At 44.0% G+C, this 14,777-nt stretch overlaps 1 protein-coding gene across 1 annotated transcript in view; it reads left to right on the top strand.

Moving 5' to 3' along the window:
* LOC308428307 (FERM and PDZ domain-containing protein 2-like) overlaps nucleotides 1-12,840 on the top strand; it is a gene marked incomplete at both ends in the record, with an annotated part of 43,515 nt that extends 30,675 nt beyond the window's left edge. The window contains 5 exons of the mRNA XM_080926731.1: nucleotides 1,635-1,729; nucleotides 4,401-4,547; nucleotides 5,654-5,761; nucleotides 10,125-10,276; nucleotides 12,706-12,840. Of these exons, the coding sequence (XP_080782857.1) occupies nucleotides 1,635-1,729; nucleotides 4,401-4,547; nucleotides 5,654-5,761; nucleotides 10,125-10,276; nucleotides 12,706-12,840 (637 nt within the window). The remainder of the gene's footprint in view (nucleotides 1-1,634; nucleotides 1,730-4,400; nucleotides 4,548-5,653; nucleotides 5,762-10,124; nucleotides 10,277-12,705) is intronic.
* Between the last annotated feature and the right edge of the window lie 1,937 nt (nucleotides 12,841-14,777).

Here is a 14,777-nt window from a genome sequence, read left to right as displayed (position 1 = left end):
TCTCCCAGCTTGGAAAGAGTTAGTTTAGTCGGCCTCTGCTTCTACTAGAGCCCCGCCTCCCAAACCTGGGAGCATCACCCCCTCAGAGGTTTCCATGGAGATCTGCCTGCACCAGTATCCCTTGCTGCTGTCCAGGTATTTAACCAGTGTGGTAAGGATGTTAGGGACAGGCTAAATAGCACTGTTGTGGCAGTTGGCTGTGCTGGAGACCCGCTGCTGGCTGTTCCCAAGATCTGAACACACATATATTGGTGTCTGTTTGTCTTAGTTAGGGTTTTACTGCTGTGAACAGACACTATGACCGAGGCAAATCTTATAAAGGACAACATTTAATTTGGGGCTGGCTTACAGGTTGAGAGGTTCATTCAGTCCATTATCATCAAGGTGGGAACATGGTAGCATTCAGGTAGGCAGGCATGGTACGGGAGGAGCTGAGAGTTCTACATCTTTATCTGAAGACTGCTAGTGGAAGATTGACTTCCAGGGCCACCTACTCCAATGGGGACACACCTTCTAATAGTGCCACTCCCTGGACAGGGCATATATAGTCCATCACACTGTTCTGACCTTCTGCACTCTGCTTCTTTCTGGGTCACTTGATTCATTGCCAGTGTACTATCTAGAACAGGCTTTTCTTACTGGAATATTATATGCACCAGTCTGTTTTCTGTTGATATATGAACAATGACACGATAAGAGTACCTTAAAGGAGAGAGAAGAGTTCAGATAGCTCACATTGTTGAAAACCAAGAATCATCGAGAACAGCACGGGGCTGGTTCCGCTACACCCTCCACCCCCACTCTCAGCCCTAGCTGCTTTATCTCTTGGCAGATGTCTTTGTGAAAAGACAGGGCCAGGAAGCCAGGCCAGTCTTGCTCTCTCAGAACAACTATCTTAGAGAACCTAACTGGGGTCCCATAGGAACTAATAAATCACTTCCAAAGAGGGAAATCCCCAGTGACCTAATCATATCCCATTAGGCCCCTCTTTTTAAAAATCCAACCACCTCCCAATATCAGCTTCTGGAGAACCAAACTTTCAAAAGTCGAACCCTTGATCCCTTGGATAACAAAATACATCCAGACCATGCCACTGCACATGTAGCTAGCTGAATGCCTACACGGAAACTCTGCGTGTGTTGCAGGGGGAGGGGCACCCAACTCATTTGTACTGACAGATGGGTGAGTATGCAGTCCTCAAGGGACACGACATATGTGGAGTTGCCTGGCTCTCTCTTAGCTGAAAGCCAGAACACACAATAAATCATCAGGCGAGCCAGCATAGCTCTATTCAGCTTCAGCTTGAGTTTGGAGACCTTCATGAGCCTGGGAAATTGGAAGATCATTCTTCTTTGACTGCTGAGGAAATGGGGTTCTGGAGCAGCTGCATATGCAAACTGAGATGGACAGTGGAGATCCAAGTGAAGTCTGGGTGACTGTCATGAGCCCTCTGAGACAGAGACCCTAAGGGCATTCCTACTTCTGCTGTCCCCCTCAGTAGACCAGCCTGTGGGGGAGGTCTAGAGTTCCACTGAATTTCTGGCCACAAAGCTGCCTTCTGCAGGCCACCCTAACAAATGGCCAGGAAGTTCCTCCCGGGAGCACCAGTCTTACCCTTTCATCTTTCCCCTCAGCCCGTACACTGGCGGAGAGACGCTGCACAGCATTGGCTTGAACCAGAAGCCAGCTCATACGCTCTTCGGGACAGCTGGTCACAGCACGTGTGCAGGTGCGGACTGAACCCTGGCCAGGTGCAGGAAAGAGCCGCACACGTGCACGTCTTTACAAACCACTGCTTCAGTTTGTTTTCCAAAGAAAGTTCGCAATCATATCACTTTAAAACTTACTGCTAAAACTCCTTGGATTTGAGAAGACCTCTTATAGGTAACATCTGGCCTTGGGTGGCCTATGAATCTAGAAGGTGATAGTTTTGGGGAGGTGGTTCCCAAAGCTCTGGTCTAGTCTCAGGAGTACCAGCTCTGTTGCTTCTCATGAGCCCATAGTAGGTCCTCATGTCCTGAGAGAACATGCATATGGAAGGCAGTGTGGTTTTTTTTTTTTCCACAAGGTCCCAGTCAAAAAATAAACTCAAAGATTCTATAACTAAGAAATAATACTTAGAGAATGTTGGGCCTAGAAGCCAGATCTCGATACTGCCATATCTCTCTACTATTAATTAAACTGTCTGCCCGCTAGGCTCAGGCATGGCCCTTTGGGAGGAAAGATGTAGATTGACTGTGATGGTTGGTCACTAGTTGGGGATTTTCTCACTGAAACTATGACAAATTGTATCCTATTCCAGGACGCCAGCTTTCTAGAAACAACTTTAGGGTTTTCCTCTGGGTCTCTTCCAGATACCCGTTTGGGAAGTACTCTGGGGCCAATAGGCTGGGCTGTCAACCCCTGTATATTGACTAGTAGAGATTCATGTTAGCTTTTCTTTATGCAAAAAAAATTATGAGATGAGTCAATTTAAAAAGAGAAAAGGTAGAAACGCAGAGGCAGGAGGATCCCTGGGAGTTCAAGGCAAGCCTGGTTTACATATCAAGTTCTGGCCTGGCCAGGACTACATAGTAAGATACTGTCTTAAAACAAAAACAAAGGAGAGGGAAGGTTTATTTTTACCCACAATTTCCAAGGTGTTTGTTCTGGTTGTTGGGCCCTGTTGCTTTGGGCTTGTGATGGTAGAGTTTATCAAAATAGGGGTGAATGAAGGACAAGGTCTGTTCACTCATGAGAGTCAGAAAGCAGAAAGACAGAGAGACAAAGAGAGTACTGTCGAATATCTCGTTCAAGACCACACATGCAATGACTCACTTTTAATATACCTTTAAAAAACCCAAAGGTTGTACTGTATCTAGTAGCAGCACACAGTGGTAACAAAGCTCTCTTTTGGAGTCATTCAAAATCCAGGCCATTGCAAGACAGAGAGGGGAGACTGTGTTGCCTCCTCTCTGTGTTTTAGTTTCAGTTGTCAATGGCAGGAAATATAGCTGGCACTTACCCTCAATCTTGTCTCAAGGCCAGAACAGAAAAAATAAGTTAGGTAAACATGGCAACACACGTGACTTGAATGCAGAGGCAGTGTGATCAAGAATCTGAGCCCTGCGTTCGATTCATAGTGGGCTGGAGGTCAGTCTGAGCAACATTGAGAGATCATGTCAAAAAAATAAGTGCTGGAGGTTTAACTCAGGGGTAGAGCGCTTGCCTAGGATCATCTTGCCAAGGACCAGTCTCAGCTTGGAGAGTGGTTCCTGGAAGGATGGGTGTCTGGAAGCAGGGAAACAAATGACTTGAAGCCAACTTGTGGGTTATAATCTGATGGCCTCTGTTCTGCTTGAGACAGCTTTTCAGATTGCTCTTTTTCAAGACAGCTTTCTCTTGCTGTTCTAAAAACTTTCTGAAAAACTCATATCTTCAAGATTAAAAACCCAGTCTTTTATGTACATATTAATTCAGTTATTACTCCAGATTCCCTCTGATTATCCTATGATCAGCATCCCATGTCCCAGCCCCTTGATTCCTAGAAAGAGACAGAAAACAATTTTTTTTTTTAAAACATTGTCAAAGAATTCAGAGATCTGCCTGTCTCGGTTAAGCACAGAAGATAAGCTGCGCTGAAATTGCCATTCTAACTACTCTTGGGCCTGCACCCAAACTCCCTCTGGCCCAGTCTGACCTTGAACTCAGGAATTTGCCTGCCTTTGTATGAATAAACAAACAAACAAAAAAAAACTTAGGATCTTGCCCTGCAATTACCACTCTCTAAATCTTTATTTTCTTCCTTCCTATCTTTCTGACAAGCTGGTTCACAGTGCGGCTGCTTCTTCTTTTAGATCTGTGAAACTCCTCATACAATTCATATCACATCCTTAAGTTTTGCATAACTGAGAAATTATAAATTTTTGAACCCATGATTTTAGAATTTTTTTTCCACAGCCTTAAGGGCTGTCCTGAAGGTCTCAGCATTTACCATTTTGCTGAGACATTAGCTACAACCTCACCTCCAGGACTTGTGCTGTCTCTGATTATCATGGAGTCATTGACTTTTGCCTCTGAAGGAGGAACATAAAGTATATGCATGTTTACTCACAGAAATTATCGACACTCATAGAAACTCTCTGCCAGTGGTGGGAACCACGGCAGGCCATCTCTGCCACAGCCAAGCAGGACTTGGCACCATCTCTAGCACCAGGGTGGAGTGGGGGGAGATTTATGGTAAATCATATAGAAAATGGACAACATTGGCCACTCTGCCATGGTCTCTGCTCTTTAAGCCAAGTCTTGACTAACAGTGGTTCAGTTGTGGTCCAGTGGAATACGCTCAGTGATCTGTTCCCAGGTTGGTGGAAGATTTTCTATGAGCTGCTCTTGCGTCTTTGTGTCTGCGTTTTTGTTAGGTTCCAACTGTTTGGACAGGAAAAGCCAAATATACTGCTTTGCTTCTGCCTCAGGGTCACACAACAGCAAGAGGAAGGGCTTTATGGAAGAACCCAACCAAGACATCACGTGTGTGATGCTGAAGCGGGATCCACTTCATGGCTTTGGTAAGGGGGCTCCCAAAGGTGGGGTCCAGGCTCTACTCAGCAGAGGGAGAGTGGGCACCATTCTTCCCTTTGACTTTTCCACTCTCCCAACCAGGACACTTCTCTCCTATCTTAAATTTTTTGACAATTCTTTCCATTTTTTGTTTCTTTTTTTAATGCCTCAAGAAACCACTGAGACTTTTGGGAAAAAAGATTTTGCAGGCACTGATGTATTTTCAGGGTGCGTCTAAGCACAAGATCATGTCCCCCCCCAACACACATACACAGACAAATCTCACACCAGCCTTTCTCCAGTATAAGTAGATTCTTAGCAATGCAGAGGAGTAGGCAATTTTTCTCATCTTCAATTATTAGTTACAATTTAAAATCCATAAACTGTAGAAGAAGAAAAATTACGAAAAGAGAGTATTTGGTTAGAAATCATCTCCCCCGGGACCGGGGAGATGGCCCAGTTGATAAAACGCTTGCCACACAAACGTGGAGCCAGGGCTCAGTTCCCCAGCACCCACAAGAAAAAGTTGGGTGTATGTGGTCTTGTGCCTGTAATGCTGGTACTTGGGAAACCGAGGCAGGGATTCCACCAGCAAGCTGGCTCCTTAGACTGAATCAGTGGGCTCTGCATCGGCAGACTGCTCCAATAGATAAAGTGGAAGGCCTGAAGCCCACAGGGCGCCTCACAACCATAACTCCAGTCTCAGGAGATCTGGCCTCCCCAGGCATTGCACACATGGTACAGAGACCCACATGCAAATAAAACACCCATAAACGCGTATAAAAGAATGTATAGAGTAACAAACAAAGCAGAGAGGAATCTAGGAAGACATCCAACATAAAACTGTGGGCTCTACATGCGTGTGTACACACATGCATGTGAACCTGCTTGCGTGTGAAGCACATACAAGGCACATATGGGTGCTGGCAACCCCAAGTCCTGTCACAAAGCCAGCTTGTGTTGGTGGGCTGCATGTCTAGCCTTAACTGTCGGTATTAGAGGGAACAGTCTGCTTTGCCCTGGCATCCTACTAAGGTGAAGTCATCAGCACTTGGTAGCTGTGTGAGCCACTAAGTCACTATCATCTTATCCCTAAATGCCATCTTGATTACAGGTTTCGTCATTAACGAGGGAGAAGATATAGAGCAATCAAAGCCTGGCATTTTCATATCTTCCCTTATCCCTGGGGGACCAGCAGAAAGAGCTAAAAAGATCAAACCAGGTATACTCAAAGTTAAATTGACCAAGATGTTTTAAGGTACCACCTTTCTGGTTTCCTTGCTGGGGTTACTGAGGTTTTGTTTCTCTCTCTCTCTCTCTCTCTCTCTCTCTCTCTCTCTCTCTCTCTCTCTCTCTCTCTCTCTCTCCAGGAGGGAAGATACTAGCCTTGAATCACATCAGCCTGGAGGGCTTCACATTCAGCATGGCTGTCAGAATGATCCAGAATTCTCCTGATGACATAGAGTTAATCATTTCTCAGCCAAAAGGTTCATTTCATTTTACTTTGACAATGGCTCTGTCTCCCCGTTTTCACGATGAGCACAGCACACAAAGATCTATGTAACTTTTCTCTGTAGCTCTCTGCAAGCATGGCCATGGCTTGTAAGCAGGCAGTCCACTGGCGTAAATCAGTATGCTCTGTAATGGCAGGGGCAGAGTGTGGCCCCACAATTGCATATCTCCCTGAAGGGCAGCCACCTCCTCATTACGTATTGCTGGATACATCCATTGCGTTTGTGTTTCTGCCCATCCTCCTTTCATGACAGGGAGGGAATTCTTTTTTAATTTATTAATTTGTTTACTTTGCATCCCAATCATAGCTCTGTACCCTTCCCTCACTCCTCTCCTTCCAGCTCCTCCCCTCACCTCCGCAACATCCTCAGGGAGCGAATTTTTTATTGGATATTTTTATTTACATTTCAAATGTTATCCCCTTTCCAAGTTTCCCCTCCAGAATCCCCCCTCCCATTCTCCTCCCACTGCTTCTGTGAGGATGTTTACCCACCCACCCACCCACTCCCTCCTGCCTCCCCGCTCTGGCATTCTCCTATACTGGGGCATTGAGCCTTCATAGGACCAAGGGCCTCTCCTTCCATTGATGCCTGACAATGTCATCCTCTGCAACATATGCAGGTGAAGCCTTGAGTCTCTCCATGTGTACTTTTTGGATGGTGTTTTAGTCCCTGGGAGCTCTGGGGAGTCTGGTTGGTTGATATGGTTGTTCTTCTTATGGGGTTACAAACCCCTTCAGCTCCTTCAGTCCTTTCTCTAACTCCTCTATTGGGGAATTCATTCTCAGTCCAATGGTTGGCTATGAGTATCTGAGGACTCAGCTATACCATTCCTAGGCATATACCCAAAAAAATGCTCCAACATCTAACAAGGACACATGCTTCACTATGTTTATAGCAGCCTTATTTATAATAACCAGAAGCTGTAAAGAACCTAGATGTCCTTCAGTAGTGGAATGGATACAGAAAATGTGGTACAATTTACAAATTGAAGTGCCATTTAGCTATTAGAAACAATGACTTCATAAAATTCTTAGGCAAACTAATGGAACTAGAAAACATCATCCTGAGTGAGGTAACCCAATCACAAAAGAACACACATGGTATGTACTCACTGATAAGTGGATATTATCAGCTCAAAAGCTTGGAATACTCAAGATACAATCCACAGACCACATGAAGCTCAAAAAGAGGGAAGACCAAAGTATGGATGCTTCAGTTCTTCTTAGAAGGAGGAACAAAATACTCACGGGAGGAAATACCAAGACAAAGTGTGGAGCAGAGACTGAAGGAAAGGCCATCCAAAGACTGTCCCACCTGGGGATCCATCCTATATACAGTCACCAAACCCAGACACTATTGTGGATGCCAAGAAGTGCCTGACATGGATGTCTCCTGAGAGGCTCTGCCATAGCCTGACAGATACAGAAGGAGGGAGTTCTTATGGACATTCAAGTCCAAGATTTCTATAGCTGAGGTCAGGTGAAGCGTTACGTGGGCATCTGGGAAAGAGAGTAAACTTGTCCTCAGGCTGCTTCTGCCCTTAAGCACAGTGTTCTTCCTGTGCAGCAACAGCTCAGCTCCTAAAGCCTCAGTTGGAAAAGGTTGTTTTCTTCATATTTTGACTTAGAAAACAACAGCTAAGAAATAAATGCATAGACTAAAGAATAATTTTATGTTTTCTCGGGGCATTTTGGTGGGGTTCTTGAAAGAGAGAATGGAGGGAGGCTGGTTACTAAGGACCACACATTGGAGGTTTCCCCCTCACCCTGGTTACTGAGGACCACTGATGCATTTTGGGTTGGCGATTGTGTAACTTACGTGAGGTGGCCTGCAAAGTCAGGCTCATCTCTAAATGCAGATATCACACCGGATCTTGGAAATCTAGTTTCCCACCTACACAGACTGTCACCAAGTAGCTTTCTCTTACTCTCACTTCAGGTAGTGGCACTAGGGTCTTTCATGATGCCCAGGGGAGGGGGGAGGAGCAGCCTCAGGACTAACTGTCTCTCTTGGATGTTACAGCCCTGACACCTCTTTCTGAGCCACATCGGTAATCTTTGCATTTCCCTTCACATTCTCCACCTTGAGGGCATTCGGTTCACTTCCTGTGTTGTCAGGAAATAAACCAGATGGGCAAATCACAATTCAGTGTAGTCCCAGGACAGCCAACTATAGTGGTCGAGCTGTTAGAAATTGGTGTCCAAAATCTAAGACACTTTGACCAAGTTTTTCAAGAGTTCAAACAACAGGTGCATCTACTGTCTAGGAGTTATTTACCATCTCTATGTGGTGGCCCAGTTCATTGTGGGGAACATGACTTTGCCACAGTCGCTATTTCGCCTGAGCTGATCCATTGCTGGGGAAAGACATCCAGTGGTGGTCTTCTGTTAAGGCAGCTGTTCTAGACCGGGTATCAGGTGCCAGCATCTAATAGCCATCATGAGCAGCTATGACCTTTTATTGTTATCTGAATTGTAATCGGCTGCAAAAGGTCAGGGTTCTCTAGAGGAATAGAACCAATAGAATGAATATGTATATTGCAAAAGGAGATTAAAGAAAAAAGACTGTCTTAAATGATGAAGGATGGGTAGCACAGTAGTGGGTGTCTGCTCTGCAGATGCTGAGAACAGTAGCTGCTTTATTCACAAGGCTGGATGCCTCAGATGTCCCATGTGGCATTGAGCCTCGAAGATTCCTGAGAGCTGCTGGTCTTCAGTCCACACTGCTAAGGATAGCTATTCAGAAACAACAGAAGATCCAGCAAGAGAACTGTGCTTCTTGAAAGGTCAGAAGGTGCTGCCCACTCTGAGGAAAGGCTTCCTGGAAATGCCATTACTGACCTGATACATCTCTTAGCTGATTATAGATCTTATCAAGCTGCTAATCACAATTAACCTCCATGACTCCTAGCTTATACTTCAGGTACAAAGGGCACAGTTGGACAATCTGCTCTCATGAGGGCATAGAAGAAAGTGGATGGATGTTTATAATACTGCCCAAAGTATAATGACAGTGAACTATATGAGAAAAATGATCAGGACCATGGCCTTTGAGACCGAACTGGTACCCTCGCCATTCGCTCAACACCGAAGAGTCTTAGACTTTGATTACTCAAGATCAAATATATTAAATCAAACTGATCCAACAAATGAGCTTGTGCACATACTTGCCTGAGTGCTAGTAAGCTGTGTCACAATAGTATGTCTACACCTGTGTTACCACCTCCAGGTTGTAAGAAACATGATGATGCTTGCCTTTCTCCAATACATATCTGTTGAGCCACTAATATTAGCAAAGTAAATTACAATTGCTGATATGCACACACATCTTTATATATACACACACAAAATCTTCAGCCTGTGAATAATCTGTTTCAGTAATGCTGCAATATTATGCTATTGACATATTTTAGATATAAAGAAATCAAAGGCCAGCTACATTAACTACCTTATTCCAGGGTCTACCTACTTATCCACATATCATCCTTTTTTATTTATTTTACGCTACTTATTTGGAGAAAGCAGGAATTCATGGCCAACCTTCACTTAGAGGAGCCAAGAGCCTGGGGTCACCAAGTACACCCCAAGGATATTACATGTTGATCTTGGTGTTACATAGTTTTGCCTAAGGTTAGGGTTAAGAGAAACCCGAATGTTGAACATAGGATTTGTGACACTAGTTCATCCTTTCAATTTAATTAATTAATTAATCAATTAGTTAATCTGATTCTAATTAAACTGAGATGACAGTTTCCTGGTAACCTGTTGCGAAGATGGAAAGAACTCATCATCCTCCCCTTCCCTTCTCTCCCCTCTCCTTTCTTTTCTTTTATCTCTTTTCTTCTCCTCCCCTATCCCAATCACACAAGTGACTTCTATTTGTTTCCAATCACATCTAGACCTTTCCTTTCTCTACTCTAGACACAACATTCTTTCTGAAATGCTGAATTCATAGCATCCTCTGCAACTCTAAAAGTTCTTTGCATCACTCAAGGAAAAGTCTGTCTCATGTAGGATGCTACCAATCTTCCAGCTTCTCTAAACATTAACTTCTCGACTTGTTCTTTTGTAGGTGTTTGTGGGAACATCCCCAGTGAAGAAAAGAATAGCACAGCAAGTTCTGGCACGTTCTGTACAGACATGCTGAGCAACAGGTGCCAGGGAAGACAGTCAGCACACAAACATGACCAGGACAGAAATGTCAGAGGATCAGAAATGGTTCAGGTGCTAAGCTCACCGCCAAGGCAGGGGCCTCAACCTTCCCTCTAGTAATAGATACTTATCCTCTTGGTTTACATTGAAGACTCTGGAAGGAAAGGAATAGGCTGTGGAGCCCAGTGGTGCTCCCATGTCCTGACTCCTGTGCTTTGATGTGCCATATCAAGCAGCTATAAGCTGGTAGCACGGGGAACAGGTAGAGCTGCTTATACAGGTGACAGGGCTCAATCTAGAGTCTCTAGTGTTCCTACTCATTTATCAGAGCTGTTTCTGATCTTGACAACATGAGGAAATTGATTGGCACCGAGGACAAGGCATAGGACACCAGGTGTCTTATAGTCTTGCTTCTAATCGGTCCTTGAGCTGGTAACTAAATCATCTCTTGCTTACTATTTCCCAGTGGAGCAAGAAGATAGAGTAAGCACGAGATGGACATGGAGGCTCATTCTCATAATACTAACAACATTTGAGAGGCTGAGCCAGACTATTGCCACAAATATGAGGCCAGCTTGATCTACACAGCAAGTTCAAGTCTAGGTAGGATTACATAGTGAGAATTTGCCTTAGACAAAAATCAATCAATCAATCAATCAATCAATCAAACTAATAAAAGCTGAATGCAGAGAGTCAGCAGAGAATAATAATGATGACCATAGTCACCTGCCTGTGTGTCCACCCATCCGGGCACCTTATATAAGTAATCTCATGAAAGCTAGATGACAGTTACATGAGGTAGGTATGACAGTTACTCCCCCACCCCAGTGCTTTACTGAGTACAAGAAGGAAAATTTATGTGAACCCATCCAGGGAGTTAGTGGTGGATCTGAGACTGGAATCTATAGAGTTGGACCTCAGAGCAGAAACTGCTCTCAGGCTGCTCGTTAGAAGGCTCCCTTTGGCAGGAAAGAGCAGAAAAGACTTTGTGTTTGGGTCTTTGTAGTGGAAACCTGCAAGCATGTTTTAGGGGTAGTTGAGAGGAGACTGAACAGCTACAGGACTATACCATCCAGGCTCTTCTGGATCACGTGTCCAGTTCTGTGGTTGGGTGACCAGTGGCACAGTGGCCATTTTGTCTCCACTTTGAATCTTATCCATGGTGGCTGCTTCATTCCTCAAATTCCAGTGTTTTTGTCCAAGCACTTTGGCAAATCAGGTAGTGCGGAGTCTTTGGAGGAACTAACACTTTGTTTGTTCTGTACTGATCTCTTTAGAAGCTTTTCTGTTGAAGTGATGATTTTTAGTTTACTTCAGCCTGTTTAGTTTCTTGAGAGTTAGTGGTATTTTCCAACATGGACCAGGGATCTTGAAGCTCTGCACACCTTGTAGGAATCCTGATGTGCCCATGAGCTTATGTTTCAGCCATACCTGGCTTCACATTTCAGTTTTTCCCCATACTAGCTTAATCTCTGAGTGTCTATGTGATGACAGCCCCTTTATCACACTCTCATAAACTTATTATTACAAAACTTATCAGTTATCTGATTGGAAATCTCCTTGCTAAACACCTCAAGCACCATAAACAATATTTAACATAGGTAGGTGTCTCTTCTCATAGACTCCTAAAACTTGCATAGGACTGCCATGTCCTCACTCCCCTTTCTGTTTGCCATAACAAAATGGGTGAATTACAGTGGTTTATTTGGATCATGATTTGGTGACTGGGAAGTCCGAGATTGAGAAACAACATTTGAGAAAGGTTACTGTGATTCATGAGGCTTGTGCCTTCATGACCTGATCACTGTGAAAGTCTTATCTCTTAATGTTGTATTAATAATAACTAAATTTAAGGATTTTCAGAGAAGATCATCAAACAGCATCCTAGACATAATTGATGCTCAATAAATGTCTTATACATAGTTGCATGGATGAACAAATCTTACATAGTTATTGTCACAAGTACCAAAGAAGTTGCCTGATTCATGGTATGATCTTTTTCATAAAGACTTCAACTATTGAAAAACCAGCCGTAACATGACCAGTATTTCTAGGAATGGTCAGAGATCCTCTTGAAGTTTGCTTTTGCTTCAAGAAGTTGCTGTGCGACTGGCAGCCAGCATGCTGCACTTGGCTGGCATTGTGTGTTGAATTATCTGGGAGGCATGTAAACAGCTTCAGTTCTAACATGAACGTTTGCAAAAAAAGTGCAGACAGGAGGAATCCACATTCATCCATCCCCTGCCACATGCTGGTCCATTCATAGGAAGCACTGTTAGAGTCCAGTTCTATGGATTAGGAAATGGAGGGAAGAGATTCCGAGAGAGTGTTACACAAGGTCACATGTAAAGGAATCGATAAAGCTGGAGATGTTTTTCTAGGCTCATGCTCTTTCTGGGTGCAATGCTGCTAGCTCCTAGTGTCATATGCTAACTAAGCATCTGCAGAAGTAGGGCAGGTACCTCATGGCTCCATTTTTTCCATTTGTTTGCTTATGGCAGGGCGCTGGTTCTTGTCCTCCATCCTCTCTAGAAACTGATGCTGGTGAAATCTACTTCGTGGAGCTGGTTAAAGAAGATGGAACACTCGGATTCAGTGTGACCGTAAGATTTTCTAGGCAACTGGGAAAGCAGTAAAATGGTGACCATCCATTCTGACGATGTGCTTCTTGTCCTTAAGTGCACATCATATGTAAGGGTAAAACTGATTTCTGTGGGTAATTAGAATTTAGAGTTCTGTGGGACTCAGAGGAACGTTAGGTTGCACTTTGGACAGGTTCTAAAAGAGCAGCAGTAGAGGGGCTAATGTGAGAGAGATTGGGTGAATTAGTCTGGCTCCAAGTTCAAGCTGGACAGTAAGGTAACTTCATGGATGGAAACCCAGGGTGAGTAGGTAATTCACTGCCATCCAAAGCAGGGCTGAAATAAACTTGTGTTCCATCCTCCAAGGCTCAGGACAAAGTTCCACCTTTAAGGTTTTCACCATGTCAGACCCAGTACTTGGTTTTTGATCTCTACTTGGCAGATGTCTAAGAAGGGACATTCCCTATGTAACTAAGCACCCAAGGGCATGAGAAATGGTATCCACAAAAGTGGTGCATACAAATTCAAAGGTCCTTGGAAGACACTGTCTGTATTACTGAACACTGACATGACCCATTAGTTAAGACCTTAGGATAGGGATGGAGTTCAGTGATGACATGTTGGATTGCAAGAAACATAATGGAAATTCTGGGCACTTAATGAAGTGTCAGGCATTGAAAAAAATCCCATGGGTAACCCAAGAAATGAGCGAAGGGGGTGCATGCTTTGTTTCCCTTGTGTGTCTATAGCAAGGAGCCTTGAATTGGTGAACCACCAGCAGATTTTTAACACCAAGAAATAAGGCTCATGAGTCCATAGGGACAGAACAGGCTGGGACTAAGTATGGTCAATTTATTCTTGGCTTGATGAAACAATCCTATTACAAGACACCAAACACAGCACTTTCACATCTAAAATAAACTTGCTAAAATTTAGATTATTCAGATATATGCGGATGCATATGCCAAGAGGAGATTGGTGATTTCTTTCGGCTAGTAAAAACACTTAATTTACTTTGGAGAATTTTTATTTCAAAAATAATTATTGAGATGTCTCGCATAAGTCCAAATGGCTGCAGAACGAATGACAGACTTTCAAACCAGTGAAAAGCTACTGGAGTACACAAGCAAGTTAAAGGGAAACTTTAGGGTTTCTACTGTCAGCTTGGCCAAATATAGCTGTGACACAGAAAAGGGAGCTGTCACACTGAGCTGGTGGAAATGTGGATAATTACATGCACATTTACATTGGGATGCTAGCTGGCAGTATCTACTGCAATGAAAAAAGTGTACGTATCTGTGGGCCATTGACACAGAAGTGTGGATCCCATTAAGTAAGGCTGTGCATGTGAAGGCATCGAATGCTGGGTTGCAAACGGTGGCAAGTGCATTGAAGAGAACGAAAACTGATCAACTGAGGGAAGGTAGAATGCACTCTGGCACACAAGCACAGAAACCAGGATGATGGCTCTAAAACAAAGGAGTTGGCACACATGGAAAGGTTTCCACCAGGTGCTCATGGAAAAGAAAGCCAGAAAACTGGTCACGAGCAACACATAACCTAGCTGAGTTTGATTAGGTTATGCTTGTTAATAAGTCACAAAGACTACTAAATAGTGTGAAATTAACTTACATCTGTTTCTCTGGGAAGGGGGAGCTGCATGGTTCATGTGCAAGTTCAGTCCACTTTTCTAAGCTAGCTAAGGACCCAGAAAGGGAGACGATGAAGAGCCTGAAGGCTAGCAAGGAAGGCTAGGTAGGCTGTGTGAGTTCACAGCAGCAGCCAGACCATGAATGTATCAGAGGTCCTTTCCTGGTTGTTGGCCACTTAAAGGTTTGTGCATTGCCAGAGACATCGTTTCCGAGGATTCTTGAATCTGTTGCACAGACTTACATTAGCCCAGAGTGCCATTCATCAATTAGCCTACCACCTCCATAACAAACACCAGAAATATAATCAAATTACAGGAGCTTCATTATGGCCTGCAGTTT

This window comes from Micromys minutus (genome assembly GCF_963924665.1).
Source record: "Micromys minutus genome assembly, chromosome: 12".
Classification (NCBI taxonomy): domain Eukaryota; kingdom Metazoa; phylum Chordata; class Mammalia; order Rodentia; family Muridae; genus Micromys; species Micromys minutus.
Note: the sequence above shows the minus strand (reverse complement) of the source record. Positions and strands in the feature narration are given on the sequence as shown.